The sequence below is a fragment of the Elaeis guineensis genome, chromosome 4, assembly GCF_000442705.2.
Source record: "Elaeis guineensis isolate ETL-2024a chromosome 4, EG11, whole genome shotgun sequence".
In the NCBI taxonomy this organism is placed as follows: domain Eukaryota; kingdom Viridiplantae; phylum Streptophyta; class Magnoliopsida; order Arecales; family Arecaceae; genus Elaeis; species Elaeis guineensis.
The window spans coordinates 5,016,913-5,036,200 of NC_025996.2; the positions used below are offsets into that span (position 1 = coordinate 5,016,913).

Consider the following 19,288-nt stretch of genomic DNA (forward strand, 5'->3'; position numbering starts at 1 on the left):
TAATTAATATATAAAATTAGTTATTAAATTAAATTAAATTTAAATTTAAATTTTGATATAATTATAGATAATAATGATTATAAATTTATATATTGTTTACTTTTTTAATATAAAAAATATTATAAATTGATAATAATAATATTTTTATCAAAAGATAATCTAGTTAAAATACTATATAAATATCATTCATTTTTTTTTTCATTTCTTCTATATCAAACAGAGGAGAAAATCATTTTTATCCATCCATCCATCTTTTTTTCATCAAATATATGAAAGAATGAATGAAAAATTATTTATTTTTTTTTTATTTATTTATTTTTTTCTATCCATCTTTCTTCCGATCTATTTTTTTTGTACCAAATAGAAAGTAAAAAGCATTCGTCCCAATATGCTTGCTGAGTGGTATATGCAAAATCGCTAGGGAAGTCCTTGCAATCAGGCTAGCTTACTTTTTGTAGATGTTGGTCAACCGCATCCATAGAAAAATATATGCGGACATGTGAACGTGTGAACGTGAGACACTTGTGTCAAAACAGTAGCTAATAGCCAGAGCATCACCATAAACCCCTTGTGAGGACGCGCGCATAACACTTGCATCAGGAGTCGGATAATCGGCATAGAAACCATATGCGGATTTACGCACAAGAAACATTGTGTAAGGGAACAGAGATTCCCGCATAAAACCTCCATGCGGAAGAGTTCACGTGGAAAGATAATAAAGACATCCGCATTTGGAGGTAACGGAGGAACTCGTTATGTGGGGCGAGCAAATTGAGCAGCGGGTCTGCGTCCTTTCCCGATCTTCTGGTGGCCGTGCCGGCTCTCCGGCGAACTCCTCAGCCCTCACCGCCGTCCTCATCTGAAGATTTGAAGGCGGCGGGCTATGCGAGAAGTAGTAGTGTAGTCAAGCTCTTCATCTGTTCGATGAAATGCGCGAGAGCGAGACTTGGCTTCGGAGTTCAATGGTCTCGCGACTCGTGGAGTGCACGCTTGGAACGAAGTCCGCAACAGCAGTGGCTAGGTTACCATTCTCTGCTCCATCAACGCTTGAATATACGGAAGAATTTCGAGACTCTAGATTTTGGCAGCTTCCCATCTCAGACATAACGAGAAGTTCTTATTAGGTTGAGGATTTCAGGGAGGCGAAGTGGGATAAGCACGTGGGTTGCCGGATTCTATACTAGCAGAGAACAAGGAGGAAAGCCTGAAAGGAAGGAATAATTGATCCCACCAAAGGTATACTAATTCAGTTTGCTAGCTATAGAGGATTCAATTGTATGTGTTGGGTGGATGTCTGGTCAGGACACCACCTCCCAAGACCCTTTCAGTACCACGCGATGCAGCAGGAAGAAAGAAGAAACAAAACAAAAGGAAAAACAATCAAAATACGTGGATCAGCCACAAAAGGGCTCGCCTCCACGGGGCATGCAAACTTCACTATCAAAAAGAAATTTTACAAGAGGAGACCTCACCCTCAACCCTTGTACACCCAATTCTCTCTCACATGAAGTTTCCCTCACAAAAGCTCTCTCTCTCTTGGAGACCCCCCTGAACCCCTGAAGAGCCTGGCGACCGCTGTCCAGGAGCCTCCTGCTCCTTCTCTCACAGCGCCTCACGCCTCTCTCTCTTCTCGGTTCGTACGGCGGCGAGAAAACCGAAAACCACCCCTTCTCTGCTGTGTCTCAGGCCTTTTAAAGGCTTAAACAGACTTTAAACCATGATTAGAGAGGGATTAGGACTCCTTAACAAAGTCAAGAAACCCTCCTAACCGTCGGATCAAGACCGGGAATCACCTGGGCCCTCCGATCGCGCTCCGGTCCACGAAATAGGGCCGTGGACCGCGAGAAACGCGTGGGAAACGCCCACGCGGTCCACAGACCGCTCCGTGGACCACTCGGTCCATGGTGGACCGGGGATGGGCCAGCAGGCCGCTGGGTCGCGCGTCCCGCGCGGGCCTGGGCCTGGGACGCGCGTCCCGCGCAGGCCTGGGTCGCGCGTCCCGCGCGGGCCTGGGTCCCGCGTCCCACGCGGGCCTGGGACGCGCGTCCCGCGCGCCGCCGCCTGCGGCCGCGCTGCTGCCGTCCGCCGTCGGTCCTCCGCCGCCTCGATTTTCGTGCCATCTTCGAAAGCTCGTATCTTCTCCATCCGAGCTCCGATTCAGGTGATCTTGGTCTCGTTGGACTCCATTTTTCGCCGCGAACCTCGCTTTGGGCTGAATCTCGAGGCGTCAAATCCTAACAATCTCCACCTCGACTCGATATTCGGCCTCCTCCAAACTCCGAGAGCTTCTGGATCTCCTCGCCCCCATGCCCTGGGGCAATCGCCTGCTGATCATGGATGGGCAAACATGGGAGTCGAGCCAGGCTGCTCGATCCCATCTCCGTCGTATGCTGTGCTCCTCCTGACCTGAGACCTGCTCGGGGCATCATCCTGCGGCAATAGGAATCTTACCTTGCGACGTCGCCTCTCGTCCTCTCGAGTCTCCTGTCTCGTGCCCGATCCGCCTCCTGGAGCTCCACCTCGCTCTGGGCTCCACCTGGCTCCCGATGCTCCACCTCGCACTGGGCTCCCTGCCAGGTAATAATGTCCTCTGCTCCCCTTCTTCCCCTCCAGCACAATCCTATCGCCGCGTAGCACCCTCAGGATTCCTCCACCAGCTACCGTCCTGTAGCCTCTCGAATCCAGTCTGCTAAGTGAGATAAGATTCCGCCTGAAATCGGGTATGTATCGGACCTCCCCCAATCTCCTCACTGCACCGTCATGTGTCCTCCAGCTGACCGTCCCAATGCCTCTGATCGCACAGCTCGATCCATTCGGCAGATATACAGTGCTCTCACTGTTCTCCAGGGAGTCAAACTGCTCCTCTCTGCAACACACATGATAGGGGCATGCAGAATCTAATATCCACTGCTGGGAAGAAGTAGATACCTCGTCAGATATCTCCAGGACATCTCCATCTGAATCGCTGCCGGCCGTCGCTACAGCAGCCACCGTCCGATTTTTCAGTTGAGGGCAATCTCTGGCTAGATGCCCCAACTCCTCACACCGGTAACACCTGGTTTTGCTCAAGTCCCTCCTGGACTTAGATCGCCCTCGATGCGATCTCCTGTCGCTCCGTCTACCGCCTCCTGCACCTCCAGAAGCCACCAAAGCTGAGCTATCGACACCTGAGCTCGAAGCTGGGTTCTCCCTCCTGAGAACCTCGTTCTGGAGTATCGCCGCGGTGACCTCGTCCATCTTGATAGTACTCTTCCCCACTAGAAGAGCAGTCACCAAGGACTCGTACGAAGAAGGAAGCGACGCCAGCAAAACCAGCGCCCTGGTCTTCTCCTCAACGTTCTCGCCAACGCTGAGAAGGTCGGTGAGGATCTTCTGGAAGTGGCTCAAATGCTCCTGCACGCTCTGTCCCTCAGTCATCCGCAGTTGGTAAAACTGCCTCCAGAGGAAAAGAGTGTTGGTGAGAGACTTCGCCATGTACAACTCCTCGAGCTTCGACCACAGCACCATCGGGGAAGTCTCGCTCAGCACATGGATCACCACCTCATCCGCCAGGTACATACGGATGGTACTCACCGCCTGCATCTGTAGCCGTTTCCAATCCCGCACCTCCATGGTGGTCGGTTTCTCATCGCACAAGAGAGCTTCGATCAACCCCTGTTGGATGAGCACGTCCTTCACCCTTGCCTGCCACAAGGAGAAATTGCTCTTACCATCAAACTTGTTGATCTCCATCCTGATTGTTCCTGTTTTCTCCATCTTCAGTCTTGCTCACAACCACTGCAATCTGCGTCCTTGTACCGCCTTGCTCTGATACCACTTGTTGGGTGGATGTCTGGCCAGGACACCACCTCCCAAGACCCTTTCAGTACCACGCGATGCAGCAGGAAGAAAGAAGAAACAAAACAAAAGAAAAAACAATCAAAATACGTGGATCAGCCACAAAAGGGCTCGCCTCCACGGGGCATGCAAACTTCACTATCAAAAAGAAATTTTACAAGAGGAGACCTCACCCTCAACCCTTGTACACCCAATTCTCTCTCACATGAAGTTTCCCTCACAAAAGCTCTCTCTCTCTTGGAGACCCCCCTGAACCCCTGAAGAGCCTGGCGACCGCTGTCCAGGAGCCTCCGGCTCCTTCTCTCACAGCGCCTCACGCCTCTCTCTCTTCTCGGTTCGTACGGCGGCGAGAAAACCGAAAACCACCCCTTCTCTGCTGTGTCTCAGGCCTTTTAAAGGCTTAAACAGACTTTAAACCATGATTAGAGAGGGATTAGGACTCCTTAACAAAGTCAAGAAACCCTCCTAACCGTCGGATCAAGACCGGGAATCACCTGGGCCCTCCGATCGCGCTCCGGTCCACGAAATAGGGCCGTGGACCGCGAGAAACGCGTGGGAAACGCCCACGCGGTCCACAGACCGCTCCGTGGACCACTCGGTCCATGGTGGACCGGGGATGGGCCAGCAGGCCGCTGGGTCGCGCGTCCCGCGCGGGCCTGGGCCTGGGACGCGCATCCCGCGCAGGCCTGGGTCGCGCGTCCCGCACGGGCCTGGGTCCCGCGTCCCACGCGGGCCTGGGACGCGCGTCCCGCGCGCCGCCGCCTGCGGCCGCGCTGCTGCCGTCCGCCGCCGGTCCTCCGCCGCCTCGATTTTCGTGCCATCTTCGAAAGCTCGTATCTTCTCCATCCGAGCTCCGATTCAGGTGATCTTGGTCTCGTTGGACTCCATTTTTCGCCGCGAACCTCGCTGTAGGCTTAATGTGGGCTGAATCTCGAGGCGTCAAATCCTAACAGTATGGAATGTATTATGAGAAGCTTATACTCCTGCAGAAAGCTCCTGAGATATCTGTTGCATGCTTGGTCGATATTGTGGATCAGGATTTATGCATTCAACTGCCAGTTTCATTGCTGAGGTGCTATCATTCATTTGCTCGTTTGTAGGGGGTGAGAGACGATGATCCAATAAATCGTGTATTAATATGTTTCCATGACTTCTTGAAGGTAGAGAGGTGATTAGTTCTCCCGGATGCCTTCCCATCAACACCTCCACCGCTACAACTCCGAAGCTCTATACATCACATCTCATGGTGACTATCCCTGCGTAAGCTAGCTCTGCAAATAATTGGGCCAAATCACTTTGATAATCTTACATCGATCAATTAAATGAAGTAACTCTCATACTAGAACTATTTGATATTTGCTTTCCATTTATTATTTGAAGTATCAAGGAAGATAGCAATATGAAATTAACACTTTCCGTGAAATTACTTATGCTACAGACAGATCAGAAATTTAAAATACAGCTAAATAAATATCTCATCTGGGAATAAAACAATGGTAACATGAGAAACATCCCTTTCTATATATTTCTCTGTGCTCCTACTAAGGTAATTAAAATATATAATTTCTTAAATACTATTACAATACTAATTTTTACTTAAATTTTTCCTCCAAAAGGGGACTCTTTTATAAAACCCTGTGGAGAAACATATCCATACATAATCTATTTTGATGGTAAAATAGTTAATAACATAGTTTTGAGGCTGATTTCTAGTAATTTGAAGCCATGATTGAGCAATATGAACCATTTTTCTGTATCACTATCATCATTTATTTTTTTCTTTTCTTTTCTTTAGAAGATTCTATATCATTATCATCATTATATATATGATAAAACTGGCTCTACATGATATCGACATTGTGCTATTTCTAAATATTGCACATTCAAGTACCTTCTTTTTGTGTGTATTTGTGCGCGCGCGCGCATGAGAGAGAAAGAGAGAGAGAGCACTACTTTTATCTGCATATTAGAATAATCGAAGTTAGAGGATCCTTTTACATGTTACCTGGAGCAGCATATCCATATGTGCCTGCAAATGTGGTCCAGTTTGAAGAGTCAGGCTTCAAAACCCTAGCAATGCCGAAGTTTGAGATGACAGCCTCAAAATCATGATTCACAGGTACATTTTTGCTTGATATGTCTTGATGTACTATCCTAGGGCTGCAGTCATTGTGCATATAAGATAAAGCATGAGCCAGGCCTTTAATAATCTGGAGTCTCTTAGGCCGATCCGGCTCATGAGCTCTATCATTACTTTCTAATAAAGTTTTTAGGCTTCCTCTTTCTACGTAATCATGCATAAGAAAAACACATTGAGCATGGCAACAGTATCCATATAGTTTAACAATGTTCCGGTGTCAAATAATTCGTCACGGTCTGTATCTCATTTTTAAATTCTTGATCAAAATAACTTCCATCTTCTGATCGGTGAAATTTTTTCACAGCTAGAACTTGTCCATTTTGCAATTGTGCCTTGTAAACAGTCCCATATCCTGCAACTGCAATACAATATTTATCATCAAAATTCTCACTCGCGTCGATGATGTCTTTGTAGACAATTCTCCCATCATAATTACATTCTAAAAGCCGATCTTCGCTGCTCACTTGGCTATTTATGATGTTGAACCTCTTCAATCTCCATTTTGAAAAACCAAACCCTCCAACTGATACTAGTAGGATCACAAGAGCACTTGGAATTAGAATAATCATGATCTTGATATGATGCTTATTTTTTGAATGCCTCATACTGGTATATGAGGAGTTCCAAGGTGACAGACCTTTCATTTTACCACATAGATCTTTGTTATTCATAAATGCATCTATTGAAGCTTGCTCGAAGACTCTGCCGTTTGGGAGGGGACATTCTAAAGAATTGTAGGATAGATCAATGGTGTACAAGCTGAACATCCTCCCTAAAGAGGATGGAATAAGTTCCGATAACTTATTGTGTGACAGATTCAAGCTTTCCAACATTTGTAGATTTCCAATTTGTGGTGTTATCTGCCCACTTAGTGAGTTCTAGTAAACTTTGTAGGTGCTCTAGATTACCCATCTGATTTGGAATGCTTCCGCTCAATTCGTTGTTGCTTAATTTTAAGTATTGCAATTTGATGCAGTTGCCCAATTGTGTTGGTATATTTCCAGTCAAATTGTTAACCGATAAGTCAAGAACTTGTAGATTGGACAACTCTCCAATCTCAACTGGTATCCTCCCTGACAAATTGTTACCACTTAAGCTCAAGTTGTATAACTGGCCCAGTTTACCTATCTCTTTTGGAATATCCCCTGATAGCTGGTTCAGAGAAAGGTCAAGCACCCCTAGTTGAGTCAGTCCCCCAAGCTCAGATCGAATGGTTCCAGAAATCCTATTCTTAGACATTTTTATTATTGTTAACTCTTGTAAATATTGCCAGTTCCTAGAGATTTCACCATAGAAATTGTTGGAACTGAGTTCGATATATCGTAGATTTGGATACAGTCCAAATGCTTCAGAGATGTTGCCTGTGAACTTATTATTGTGAAGCCTTAGCCTCGTTAAACTAGTGCAGTTCGTAAGGCTTTTTGGGATGGTGCCTATGAATTGGTTGTTATCTGCTGTAAAGAACTTCAGGGGACTGCCATAACATAATCCCTCTGGTAAGGGGCCAGAGAATCGATTCGGACTCACATATGGTGCAACCAAATTTGTTAAATTGGCCAGTTCTTGTGGCAGAGAGCCTGATAGACTGTTTTCACATGTAAAGAGCACTGTCAGACTGCTCAAGTTACCAGTAGCTGGAGGGAGCGAACCAGTCAGGTGGTTCATGAAAAGTGTATGTGCACTGAGATTTCTCAAACTCCATATTTCTGGTGGGATTGGACCATAGATCTGATTCATAGAGAGGTCTAAATGGAGCAGCCTAGCCAAGTTTCCCAAGGAAGATGGGATTGAACCATAAAAATGGTTATCGGAGAGTGATAAATATGATAGGCTTGTTAAGTTACCCAGTGATGGGGGTATATGACCAGTGAGATCATTTGCAGCTAAATTAAGAGAGACCATGCTTTTCAAACTTGCAAGTGAAAGTGGTAAGGCACCACCGAACATATTGGAGGAGAGGTCAAGTGTACTTAGATTTGTAAGTGCACCAAGGCCGGGTGGTATTGACCCATAGAGTTCATTAAAGCTTAGATTAAGGTGGGCGAGACTCGGAAAGGAGGAGAAGCTGAAGTTATTTAGCGTACCGTGCAAGCTGAGATTTGGTAAGCTTAACCCGATGGTTCTTCCAAAATTGTTGCAAGTAATTCCTGTCCGGTTGCATGGGCTTGTGCTGCTAACATCAGCAAGTGACCAAGAATTGAGCGATCGATTGGAAATAGTATATCTCCATTGAAGAAGAGCCTCAGCTTCTGATTCAGCAAATGTTCCATTGGAAAAGAGTGAGATGGCAAGACTTAAGATTAGAGGAAAAGCAAGAAGAGAGAAGCATCTTGGTGCAACCATGGTGTTGCTGGTGTTCTCAGATGTTGTGGTATCCATGCTGCTGCTTTTAATTAGTTCTGAAGGGTGCTTTTAGTGATGCTTCATTCATCTGGTCAACATTCTGCTGTCACAAAATTCAAAGGATGAGGTTCACAGTCTTGATAATATTTGTTGGATTTGTTTACTCTTAACAAAAAATCATTTTTAATGGGATAATGAAGTTTTCGCACTGCAGCTTTTACATTAGATTAGGTGTGAAGGATGTTTCTAGGAATGTTTGATGGGTCTAGGTCAGGGGATTGGTGCCCAAAAATTTTTGGGAGAAGTCAACTAATTCAGAGTCTCTAGGTTGATTACTGGATCATTCGACACCTATCCAGCTAAGACTCTTCTAATAGCTTGGTGTCTACCAAAAGATCATGATGTTCTTTAGGAGAGACCTGGGAATTAAAAGTAAACAGGAGAGTTCTGATGTAAGAAATTGTGGAAGAACTTAGGCTGCATTCATTCTTGTATTTCTTTTATTCTTTTGATATATTTAAGTAACACTTAGGGAACACATAGCTTTGCAAAACATTATGATCTTTGAGGAGTCTTTGCCCTTTTGTGACATGCATTTTGCAATCTGCTCTCAAGATACAAAGATTACTCAATAAAAGAGCAGCCCAGTGCATGAGACATCGATCATTGTAAGATCTGAGGAGGGTTAGATATATGTAATCTTATCTCTGCCCACAAAAAGATGGTTTTCATATTTTGAATCTGTGACCTCTAGATCACAATAGAACCAAGTTACTATGGCCCCAGCCACCAAGACTCATTCTCAATACAAATAATACCCAATGCACACTTGTATTAGGAGCATTTTCTTAGGTCCGGAAGATTGGAAGTTTGCCTGTGTTTGTTGAGCTAATTATAGTCCCATCTTTCCTTCAAGAAAGGTTTACCTAGCTAGATTGCCTTGATTCTCTCAGCTTATTTTGTGGTCCTCTTTGGTGCTTAGAATGCTCAGCTTGGTTCTCCTTGTTCCCAGGGGCTTTCAATCAGGAGGAGAAGAAACCGAAGTAGATTAAGTATTCAATAATGTAGTCAATGCCTCGAACCCTCTCTACCAACAACTCCAAGAAACACGCACATCACCAACGTAGAAGATAAGCGAATATGGTGGTGGGACAGTTCCAAAAAACTTGTCTGTTTGGTCTTACCATCAGTTGCTTAACAAAACAGGTATGCAACCTCCGGATGCCAAGCGAATCCGGAAAACACCAGCACCCACCAAAGTTCAATTCTTCTTTCCATTGAGCTATTTAAAATAAAGTAAATGAGTGAACAAGGGACTTGTAAGCAGCAATCAAAAGAAAAAGAGAACTAGCAAACAAATAGGCTTTGTTGAGGCAAACCCATAATACATCTAACCGACTACAGAGGCTCCATTTTTCTTGAAAAAAGAAAAAAAAAATAAAAATGGAATCACAAAGGACTACTGCCGAGAGATTGACTCATTCATCAAGAGCTTTGCAACAACTTATCCCCTAAAACACTCACAATTTAACGCACGACTGGCTGCTTTATAGACTTTCTGTATCAGCAAACCAAGCATTGACTGCATGCATAAAGTCGCACTAGGACATCACCTACCAAACTAAAGAATGCTATATTTTATTCTTTCTAAATTCAATCCCTTAGATCAGTTTAGCACAAGTATCTCCCCCTTTCCTTTTTTTTTTTTCCCAAGAAAAATTTACTACAATGGAGTAAATTAATGAGTTGATAAATATTTGTTTAAGCATGCTTTAGAAGAAGAATGAGTTGATAAATATTTGTTTTCAGATAAGTGCAGTGTATTTTCATGGAGGCACAAAAAATATAGTGGAATCTCGTTTAGTTTAGCAACCCAATCTTTCTTCCATACAAGTTTGAGCATATGTTGTCACACCCCAAATCCGGGACATAACACGGCCATGCTATCGAGGGATGGAGCCCACGATAACACGAAGCCAATCCATCATAATCATCTAAAATCCGTCAAATAAAAAAAAGTTCAATTCTATTATTCATCAAATAATCGAACCAATATTGGTTCAGAGCATCTAAATCCAAAAGCAAGTACTAATCCGAATCTCAACATTCATAAATAACTACAAATTCATGATTATAAAATAAATTAAACTTCTGTTGTCAAATTTTTCAGCTTGCTATGTCGATCTTCAAACTTGAATTCCTTTTGCCGATCCTAACCTTATTTCTCTGTTCAAAAAAAAAAAAAAAGAATATGAGCTACACTAGCCCAGTAACTAAAACTTGCGTTTCCTTATCGGATCAAGCATAAGTTTTTCATGATAATGTAATATTTAAAAAATAACAGATAATGCAAAATAAAGCATTTCATAGAGCATATAACAAAACAAGTCATAAACTCATCATGCATGCATAAATCATGTATATTTCATAATCATGAATCGTAAATCATTTTCATTTTGTATTCATGTCATGTTTCAAAATATTGCTCACAGATATTCGTGCTAAGGTCACTATTATATCCGTGACAGGGCCATGTTTCTTAATCGACAGAGTTCTTAATTCATGTGCCAACTTTATACCCGCTGGCAGGGTCATGTTTCGTGTGGATGCTAGTTCCGGATGTCGACCTTCCCGAAGGAATTCATTCATAGCCATCTGAGAGCCTTTGAAATCATCATATCTTTTTCTTAAAGCATACATATACATAGATGAAAAAACAATGAAATTCATACTTCATAATCATGCTATTTTCATAAGACATATTCATGAAATCAATGCTCATAATAAAACATATTTTTTCATATCACATATGCCGATCCTTATTTTATGAAAAATTATGATTTCATCAATAGCAATTCTTTACATAAAAATATGATCATTTAAAAATAAATAAGGAGCATAAGATCCACTTACCTCGTTCATCTTAGATCTTCAGACTTCGTTAGAAGAATCAGCTAATCCTATTTAAAATATCAAATCATCATCAATTTCTATTCCATAAATATAATAAGATTAAATCATAAAGAAAGAGGATTGTTGTCCGGATGTGTCGGTCCATCCAGATACCAGGGCAATTCAGGGTCTCTGATCTGAGGGTCAGATTTAAGTGACTTGATCAAGAAATCGTGAAGCACAGATCGAATTAAGGTCAAGATCAATCAATAGGATTCTTTAATAATGAATTTGAAAGATCCTTGATATGATCAAATGAGGTTGACATACAGCACGGATATCAAAGCAACTTCGGATCATCTTGTTAGAGTCAATATGAGCTTCTAAAAGATGAAGGCATGACTCGATACAAGATTCATAGACCTTTTTTAGAGAAAGAAAGTCGGTCATGAGAGAGAAAGTAGAGAGAGAAAGTGGAGAGAGAATCTTCGTATCTTTCAAAAATGGCAATCATGATTGAGATCATCAGAGGTTATATCAGGATGACTTAATATGGATTAACCATGATCGATGTTATCAATTTCGAAGAAAGATCGGATCAGGATCTAATCTACTGCACGAATTTTGGAGCAGTCTCAGATCATCATATTTTCATTTCAAGTTTATCCTAGGGTCTGTGATGCAATCAGAGAGAGAATGACCCTAGAGAGACGAAATCCATAAAAAGAGATAAAGGTCTAGAGAGAGAAAATAGGAAGAAAATTTAGAGAGAAAATAGAGAGAGAAGGTAGAGAGAGAAAGTTCAATTCTAGAGAGAGAAAGACTTAAGAGAGAAATGAGAGAAACTTTCTCTCACATGTATTTTTTTTTAATTATTATTATTCTTATATATATATATATATATTTTTTTTTTCTTTTTCTTTTCTTTTTAGAGAGAGAAAATAGAGAGAGAAAGAGAGAGAAAGAGGGAGAAAGAGGGGAGAGAGAAAATTTTTCTCTTTTCTTATTTTTTTTTTATTTTTTTTTTCTATTTTGCATTTTCTTTTCTTTTCTTTTTCTTTTCTTTTCTTTTCTTTTTCTTTTTCCTTTTTCTTTTTCTTTTCTTTTCTTTTCTTTTCTTCTCTTCTTCTTCTTCTTCCCGGGCTTTCATTGGGCCGAAATAGGGGACCTAGAGGCCCCATGCCTTGACCGGCCGATCACGGCCATATCATGCCCGGCGGTGGCCGGCGGCAACGGATGACTCTTCCGGGTTCGGAGAGGCCAGAGCCGGCGGTCGGCGTGACCGTCGGTGCCGGAAAATCAGAGAAAAGAAGCGGCGTGAATAGGGGGTTTTCTTTTCCAACAAAATCCGGCGACACCCGTCGCCGGCCATCGTGCTCACAGGCACGGAAAAGAAGGGAGAGAAGAGGGGAAGAGGAAGGAGGTCTTACCACAATCTCCGATGATCCCCACCGGCGTGAAATCGCGGCGAGCACAGGTCGAAGCGCCGCGGCTTCAATCGGAAAAATCGGAGAAAAACTCCGACGATCGTCGGTGGCTAATGGATCAACACTTAGAGGAGAGGAGGGAGGTTCTTATAGAGCTCGTCCTAGGGTCTTTTAGTGGCCCTAGGACTCCGATTCTTGATCGGAATCGGGGAAGAGGAAGACTCCCGATCGGAGTCTTCCTCCCTATTTTTTTTTTTTTTTTTTTTTTAAATGGGTTTTGTGGGCTTTTTGGCCCCATCAGGCCGGATTATCACATATGTAATATCAGAATAGACATTTACACAGTGGAAATCCATCCTTCTCTAGAGTACAAACCTTTTCTTTGTCAGTTTAGAGAGGGAGTGAGATTCATTTTGTAAATTGAAGGAGATATAAAGCTACCAACATGTAGAACTTTCTTACAAATCATATAACAATATGGAAGCAGAAGTATTACGCATATTTAGAAAATCTACATAATAAATATATCTTTGACCTCCCATTATTTCTTATGCTTGTTTCCACAAGCAGGTCCTAGGAAAGAACCACTACGTAAACAGCACGGCCCTTAGCTTCCCAAATATTCCTTTCAGTCATAAAATAAACTGGCTTAATTGGCCTTTAATCTGCTACACAATAGATTGAAAGCATTTAGCTTAGGTACTCAATTCCTTCTGAGCATATGTTGCCCCTCGATCGTCTCCAGATGCATCAAGGGATCGACATAGCTCCACTTTGTAGGAGAAAATCTTACTCACATATAAGAAATACATGAAATTTAGGGCATTAAGGATGGTAAGGAATCCATAATAGTAATCCAGATGGGAGGCATTCAGATTATTTAGAACCCAACCTTCACCATGTCTGCTCGTGATGTTAGAGACCAATTTTAGGAGAAAACTGCTGAGGAAGTTGCCCACACCATAAGCAGTCAAAGCATATGAAGTTCCCAAACTCTTCATGCTCTCTGGGGCTTGGTCATAGAAAAATTCTATCTTTCCCACCACCAAGAAAGCATCAGCTATTCCCATAAGCACAAACTGAGGAAGCAGTATGAAGATGGTAACAGGAACTTGTCCCCCAGTCTTGTCCAGTCCATGACTTCTAGCAATGCTTAGCCTGCTTTTCTCTGTTAGGGAGGCGACAAGCATAATTATGATTTGGAGAACAAGTCCGACTCCCATTCTTTGAAGGAGTGTGATTCCCCTAGGATTCTTTGTCCAAATCTTCATGAACTTTACAAAGTAACGGTCGTAGAGAACGACAGAAACAAGCATGGATAGTGTCACCAATGCACCAAGGCATGCTGGGGGGATTTGGAAGTGTGGTCCGATGTGGCGATTCAAAGTAGTACCTTGTTTAATAAAAAGGGTGTTGGTTTGAGCAATCATCGTGCTTGGGATGAACATTGCGGTCAAAATTGGAAGCATTCGTATAATTTGTTTTGTCTCTTCCACTTGGGTTACCGAGCACAATGTCCATGGGGTGTCGGAGCCATCTTTCACTGCGGCTTTATTGAGAAATCTGCATTTGTTCATGAAAAAAGGGAAGTTAAAAATTACTAGGACTAGATTTGCAAACAAAGCTTATAAAATTAGGGAAAAAATAATAAAATAACCTTCTTTATATTTCTGGTTAACAGTCGAACTAGTTTTTAAAATCTTAAGAATCGCTATCCTAAAATATCTAACTAAATCATATAGATTTTTTTTTTTTTGATGACCATTAGAATTTTGCTAGATGGAAAGTTACCAGACTGCCTGTAGACGAGGGAATAGTGCTACGCTATCGATCCTTTGAGGGAATAATGCTATGCTATCAATCCTTTTGTATATATAATTATTGTCAATTCGATTTTGGAATGCATATAAATTTTTGAAAACAATTATAGAAACACATCTTCAAGTTTGGATCATTTATATCTAGACCTCAAAAATTTAAAAGTGTTAATTAGCCATCAAAATTTCAAATTTATTGTAATATGATCGATACTATTTTCATTATAAAATGTTATCATGTGGGAGTCATATGATAACTAAATTTTTATAAAATTTCAAAATTGCTCTTCCCACTAATTTCTTAAGGGTGTGGATGGAGTGCTTTAAAATTTATGCAAGCATAGATTGCTTTGATATCTTTGACGGTGATGGATGATAAAGAACAAAGTATTTTGAATTTGTAGCAAATGGATGGATAATAAAGAATGGAGCATTTTAAGATTTATATAAATGGATGGATGAGACCTGTGCAATTTGATGGATAATAAAAGATGGAACGCTTTAAAATCTATACAAATGGATAGATGATAGATGCATGATGGAACGATTTAAAATTTATGCAGATAGATGAATGACACAGGAGAGAGCACTTCAAGATTTATACAAACAGATGGTTGAGAGAGAATTGGGTGCTTTGAGATTTGTACAAGTGCATCGATGATAAAGAATGGAGTACTTTGAGATTTGTGCAAGCAGATGGATGATACATGATTGAGTGATATAAGATTTATGCAAGTGGATGGAGGACAAAGGATGGAGTGCTTTGAGATCTATGCAGGTGGATGAATGATAGAGAATCGAGCACTTTAAGATCTATATAAGCAAATGGATGATAGAGGATGAAATGCTTTAAGATTTATATAAACTAGTGAATGATAGAGAATAAAATACTTTGAGATCTGTGCAGGTAGATGGATGATTGATGATGGAGTACTTCGAGATCTGTATAGAAAGATGGCGATAGAAGATGGAGTGCTTTGGTATTTATGCAGATGGATGGAGGTTAGAGAACAAAATACTTTGAGATATATGTAAGTGGATGAATGATAAAAGATAGAGTGCTTTAGGATCTGTATATGTGGATGGATGACAGAGGAGTATTTTGAGATTTGTGAAGATGAATGGATGACAAATGAAGTACTTTGAGATTTTTACAGATAGATGAATGATAGAGGATGGAGTGCTTTAAGATCTATGCAAGAAGATAGATAATAGAGAATGGAGTGCTTTGAGATATATGCAAGTGGTCAGATGATAAAGAATAAAGCACTTTGAGTCTGTGTAGATAGATGAATGATAAAGGATATAGTGCTTTAAGATTTGTGCAAAAAGATGGATGATAGAGAAGTGCTTTGAGATTTGTGCAGATAAATGGATGACATACAAAGTACTTTGGGATCTATCCAATAGATGAATGATACAAGATGGAGCATTTTGAAATGTATGCAAGAAGATGAGTATAAAGGATAGAGTGCTTTGAGATCCATGCATGTGGATGGATAACAAATGATTGAGTACTTTGAGATCTATATAGGTGGTTGAATGATATAAAATAGAATGCTTTAAGATCTATGCAACTGGATTAATCACAGAGGATTATGCTTTGAGATTACTTGAAAGCTATAATCCGTTCTCTCTGAAATAAGAATATTTGGTTTTTTTCTCACTCCATTAATGGTATCAAGATCTAGATAGATGGTTGGGTTATGTTACAATGAAAATAAAGTTTTGATGGCTAATTAAAACATTTTAAACTTTTGGAGTCTATGTGTAACTGACCAAATTTAGAGTGGTGTCTCTATAATTTTTTCTTTAGTAGCTAAGCTAGTTTTATTTGATATTTGTCAACTTTATAATTTTGTACCATTGTATCTCTATTTCGACCTTCATATTGCAACTTTGAATTTGAATTTTTATATTATGGTAAAATTTGTGGTTGTGTTATCCAATTAATCATTCCTTACAGCAGTAGACTTTTGTAATTGAGAACAATGCAGAGATAGTTGAGGTCATTTCTGATTGAGAACAGTTAAGAAGAAACTTTGGTGATTTTGGATTGCTAATGAGTATTGATTTAGCAAAAATTTAGAACTTTAATGATAATGTTACTTGGAAAATGATGTATGGCCATGGCATATGTTTGGTGCACTTAAAAGTTAATCTAAGGCTTTGAGTGGTTGTATAACTAGAAGTTGTGACCAAATTACTAATGAAAGATAATAAATTTTACCAAGAGGGGCCACTAGTATTCTCCAAATTTGTGGGATTTTAGGCTTCAATATTAATGAAAGTCTGATTGGAGAACTAAATAATTCTGCTTGCACTTAATAGGGACAAATGGTAAAGAGATTGGCTTCTTACCCTCATCGTAATAGTTTGTAAGGCGTGCAATGTGCAAGTAACAAAATCATTTTAGCAACTATATAAGAACAAGAAAAAGATACTTATTTTAAGAAAATCTAACCTTGAAATTCCAAGAAATCTTCTAACTTTCGTGATAGTTGTAGTGTTACTAACCTTATTGTATTTGTGGAGTCAATTCTAAACTTTCCCTTCCTTGTGTACACCTCTAAATCCAGCTCATATAGTTCCTTCGGGTCGTTAGGAATGGGAAGTCTCCACTTCCTCAGTGCAGCCACTATAACCCTAGCCATCCTGGTAAATGGACTTCCTTGTGGCACCTTGTGCCTATAGAATGATGTGCCAGCCAAGAAAATGATCACTGAGATTATGAGCCCAAGCGTTGGAATTCCATATCCCACAGTCCAGCCAACATTGTCCTGCAGATAGACCAGGAATGTATTGGCAAACAGTGTCCCAAGGAAGACGCTAAACATCCACCAATTGAAGAAGGAAAGCTTATGCATCCTCTCCTTAGGATCAAACTCATCAAACTGGTCTGCACCTATTGTGGAAATGTTGGGTTTGGTTCCACCATTTCCCAGTGCAAGTATGTACAGTCCCCCAAAGAACACACCTAGTTGCAATTTTGAAGCAGGTTCACAGTTGGCTTTGCAAGTGGTGGCTTCAATGTTGGTACAGAAACTGCTAGTGTCAGCAAGCACATTCCCTGTTAGCACATATAAGATCATCGATGGCTGTTGTTCTGAAAAATGAGGAGTTTTTATTCTCTATCTGAGAATTAGTACATAAAAGAGCATGTCTCCATTTTGAACATGTCACCAAGATCATGGAATGAGAAAACTAGCATTACATTTAGGGACTGCTTGGTTTGTGACTGAAATCGAAATTAGAATGAAAATCAAAATAGTTTGAAATCGGAATCGGAATGATCAAATCTCTCGAAGTACTTGGTTCATTATCAGAATCGAAATTGGAATGAAAATTTGAATCCATAGAGGAGAGTAAGAATTGAGTTTTATATATATTGGATCATTCCCATTCCATCACAGAATCGGAATCGGAATGGAACTCCTCACAACCAAATGATTGGAATGGGAGTCACCCACTCCAATTTTGATTCCAAACCCCCACTCTCCCGAACCAAGTACCCCCTTAGAACAACAGGTAAAGTTTCACAATTAGAAGGTTAGGACACATGGAGATGCATCGATCTTTTGAGCAAAATATAAACTTCATATTTTGTTCATATTGAAGATTGCAATCTAGTTCTTATGGTTGATTATCAGCACTTCTACATGATGGTGTCCTCTTGGAAGACTTGAATCAAATCATTCAATCTTTAGAAACAGAATTTATATTATATGCAATCATAGAGAACTATGGACACTCTAATCTTTTTTTGAGAGTAAAAACTTTATCTAAAAATCTATATTTTTTTGAATAAATATTTTTTAAGCAATATTTAGATAGAAAAATAATTTATTTATATTATTTTATTCATTAGAAAATGATTCGAAAATCTATTATCCATATTTTTTGTATTACTAGTTTTCTGGATATGTTGCTAAAATCTATCCATAATTCCATAATACCCTTATTATATAAATATTATTATATATAATGATATAGTGTATTATATTATATTATTATTATGATATATTATATCATTATATCATTATATTATAATATTTTTATATTATATTATCATATATTATATTATATTATTATTAAAGATAAGGGTATATTAGGTATGAAATAAAAAAGTTATTTTTTCGGTTGATGGAAAATGACTTATTCATCTTCTAGGTAGATAAAATTTTTCTTTTTTTATGAGTAAATGCTATCCATGAAAAAATAATTTACTACTTAGAAAAGTATGAGAATATAGATAAGTTGGTCAATGAAAAAGTTGATGAATTTTTTTATGATATTTGCCTATAAAAAATATATCTAAATTTAGAAAATCTAATTTTAATGCTACTAAAAGGATAAAAACCTTTAATGGCCTCTTACAACTTCAGGCGAGATGTTGTATATATCAATCATGGTATGACCATGCTGTCCTATTCGTCTGAAACATATAAGCAAGTTTTACTGGTATGAAATTATTCTAAGATGTCATTCCAAGTTCAGTCAGGCATACAAAAAGTTTAAAAGACAAAGGAATTTTGTCTCATAACCTGAGATTTCTGAAGTCGTAGCCAAATTGAAAGCAATACAAGTTTCCTTGTGGTGCTAGTTAAGGGACATAGAATTAGTAGTTCTATTTTTGATGAATAAGTAGGTATCATTACTTTCGGAAAGGTAATTTGTACGTCCTACAAAACCTGCTGGCGAGAGTGCCAACAATTATCTCCAACAATGGGATATACATGACATATGGGCCATGCATTTGGATAAACATCATGCAATATGAGATGTCAATCGGTTTCCTTCAAGCGACATCATGAGAGCTCTTCAACCAATAA

The 19,288-nt window shown here is 40.1% G+C and overlaps 2 protein-coding genes and 1 long non-coding RNA gene across 5 annotated transcripts in view; 1 reads left to right on the forward strand and 2 right to left on the reverse strand.

Moving 5' to 3' along the window:
* Positions 1 to 608: 608 nt before the first annotated feature.
* LOC140857082 (uncharacterized) lies at positions 609 to 5,185 on the forward strand. Of its 2 annotated transcripts, none has more exons than XR_012140583.1 (2): positions 609 to 1,236; positions 4,827 to 5,185. It is a non-coding gene; the product is annotated as an uncharacterized lncRNA (long non-coding RNA). The 2 variants fall into 2 exon arrangements; XR_012140584.1 differs by having other exon boundaries at positions 4,938 to 5,185.
* A 992-nt stretch (positions 5,186 to 6,177) lies between these two features.
* LOC140857227 (MDIS1-interacting receptor like kinase 2-like) lies at positions 6,178 to 6,744 on the reverse strand. The gene is made up of 2 exons (XM_073255986.1): positions 6,615 to 6,744; positions 6,178 to 6,506 (listed from the first exon to the last, which is right to left on the reverse strand). Exons 1-2 carry the CDS (start codon positions 6,742 to 6,744, stop codon positions 6,178 to 6,180), a joined length of 459 nt encoding a protein of 152 aa, XP_073112087.1.
* A 6,363-nt stretch (positions 6,745 to 13,107) lies between these two features.
* The window catches only part of LOC105044196 (protein NRT1/ PTR FAMILY 5.2), a 12,241-nt gene continuing 6,060 nt past the window's right edge, over positions 13,108 to 19,288 (reverse strand). Inside the window, exons 1-2 of one of the 2 annotated variants that reach the window (XM_073255363.1) lie at positions 16,974 to 17,944; positions 13,108 to 14,202 (exon numbers count right to left, since the gene is read on the reverse strand). In XM_073255363.1, coding sequence (XP_073111464.1) covers positions 13,335 to 14,202; positions 16,974 to 17,548 — 1,443 coding nt within the window. In that variant the 5' untranslated portion in view covers positions 17,549 to 17,944 and the 3' untranslated portion in view covers positions 13,108 to 13,334. Of the gene's footprint in view, positions 14,203 to 16,973; positions 17,945 to 19,288 lie in introns of those variants that run through there. The other variant, XM_010922009.4, reaches the window with a different exon arrangement.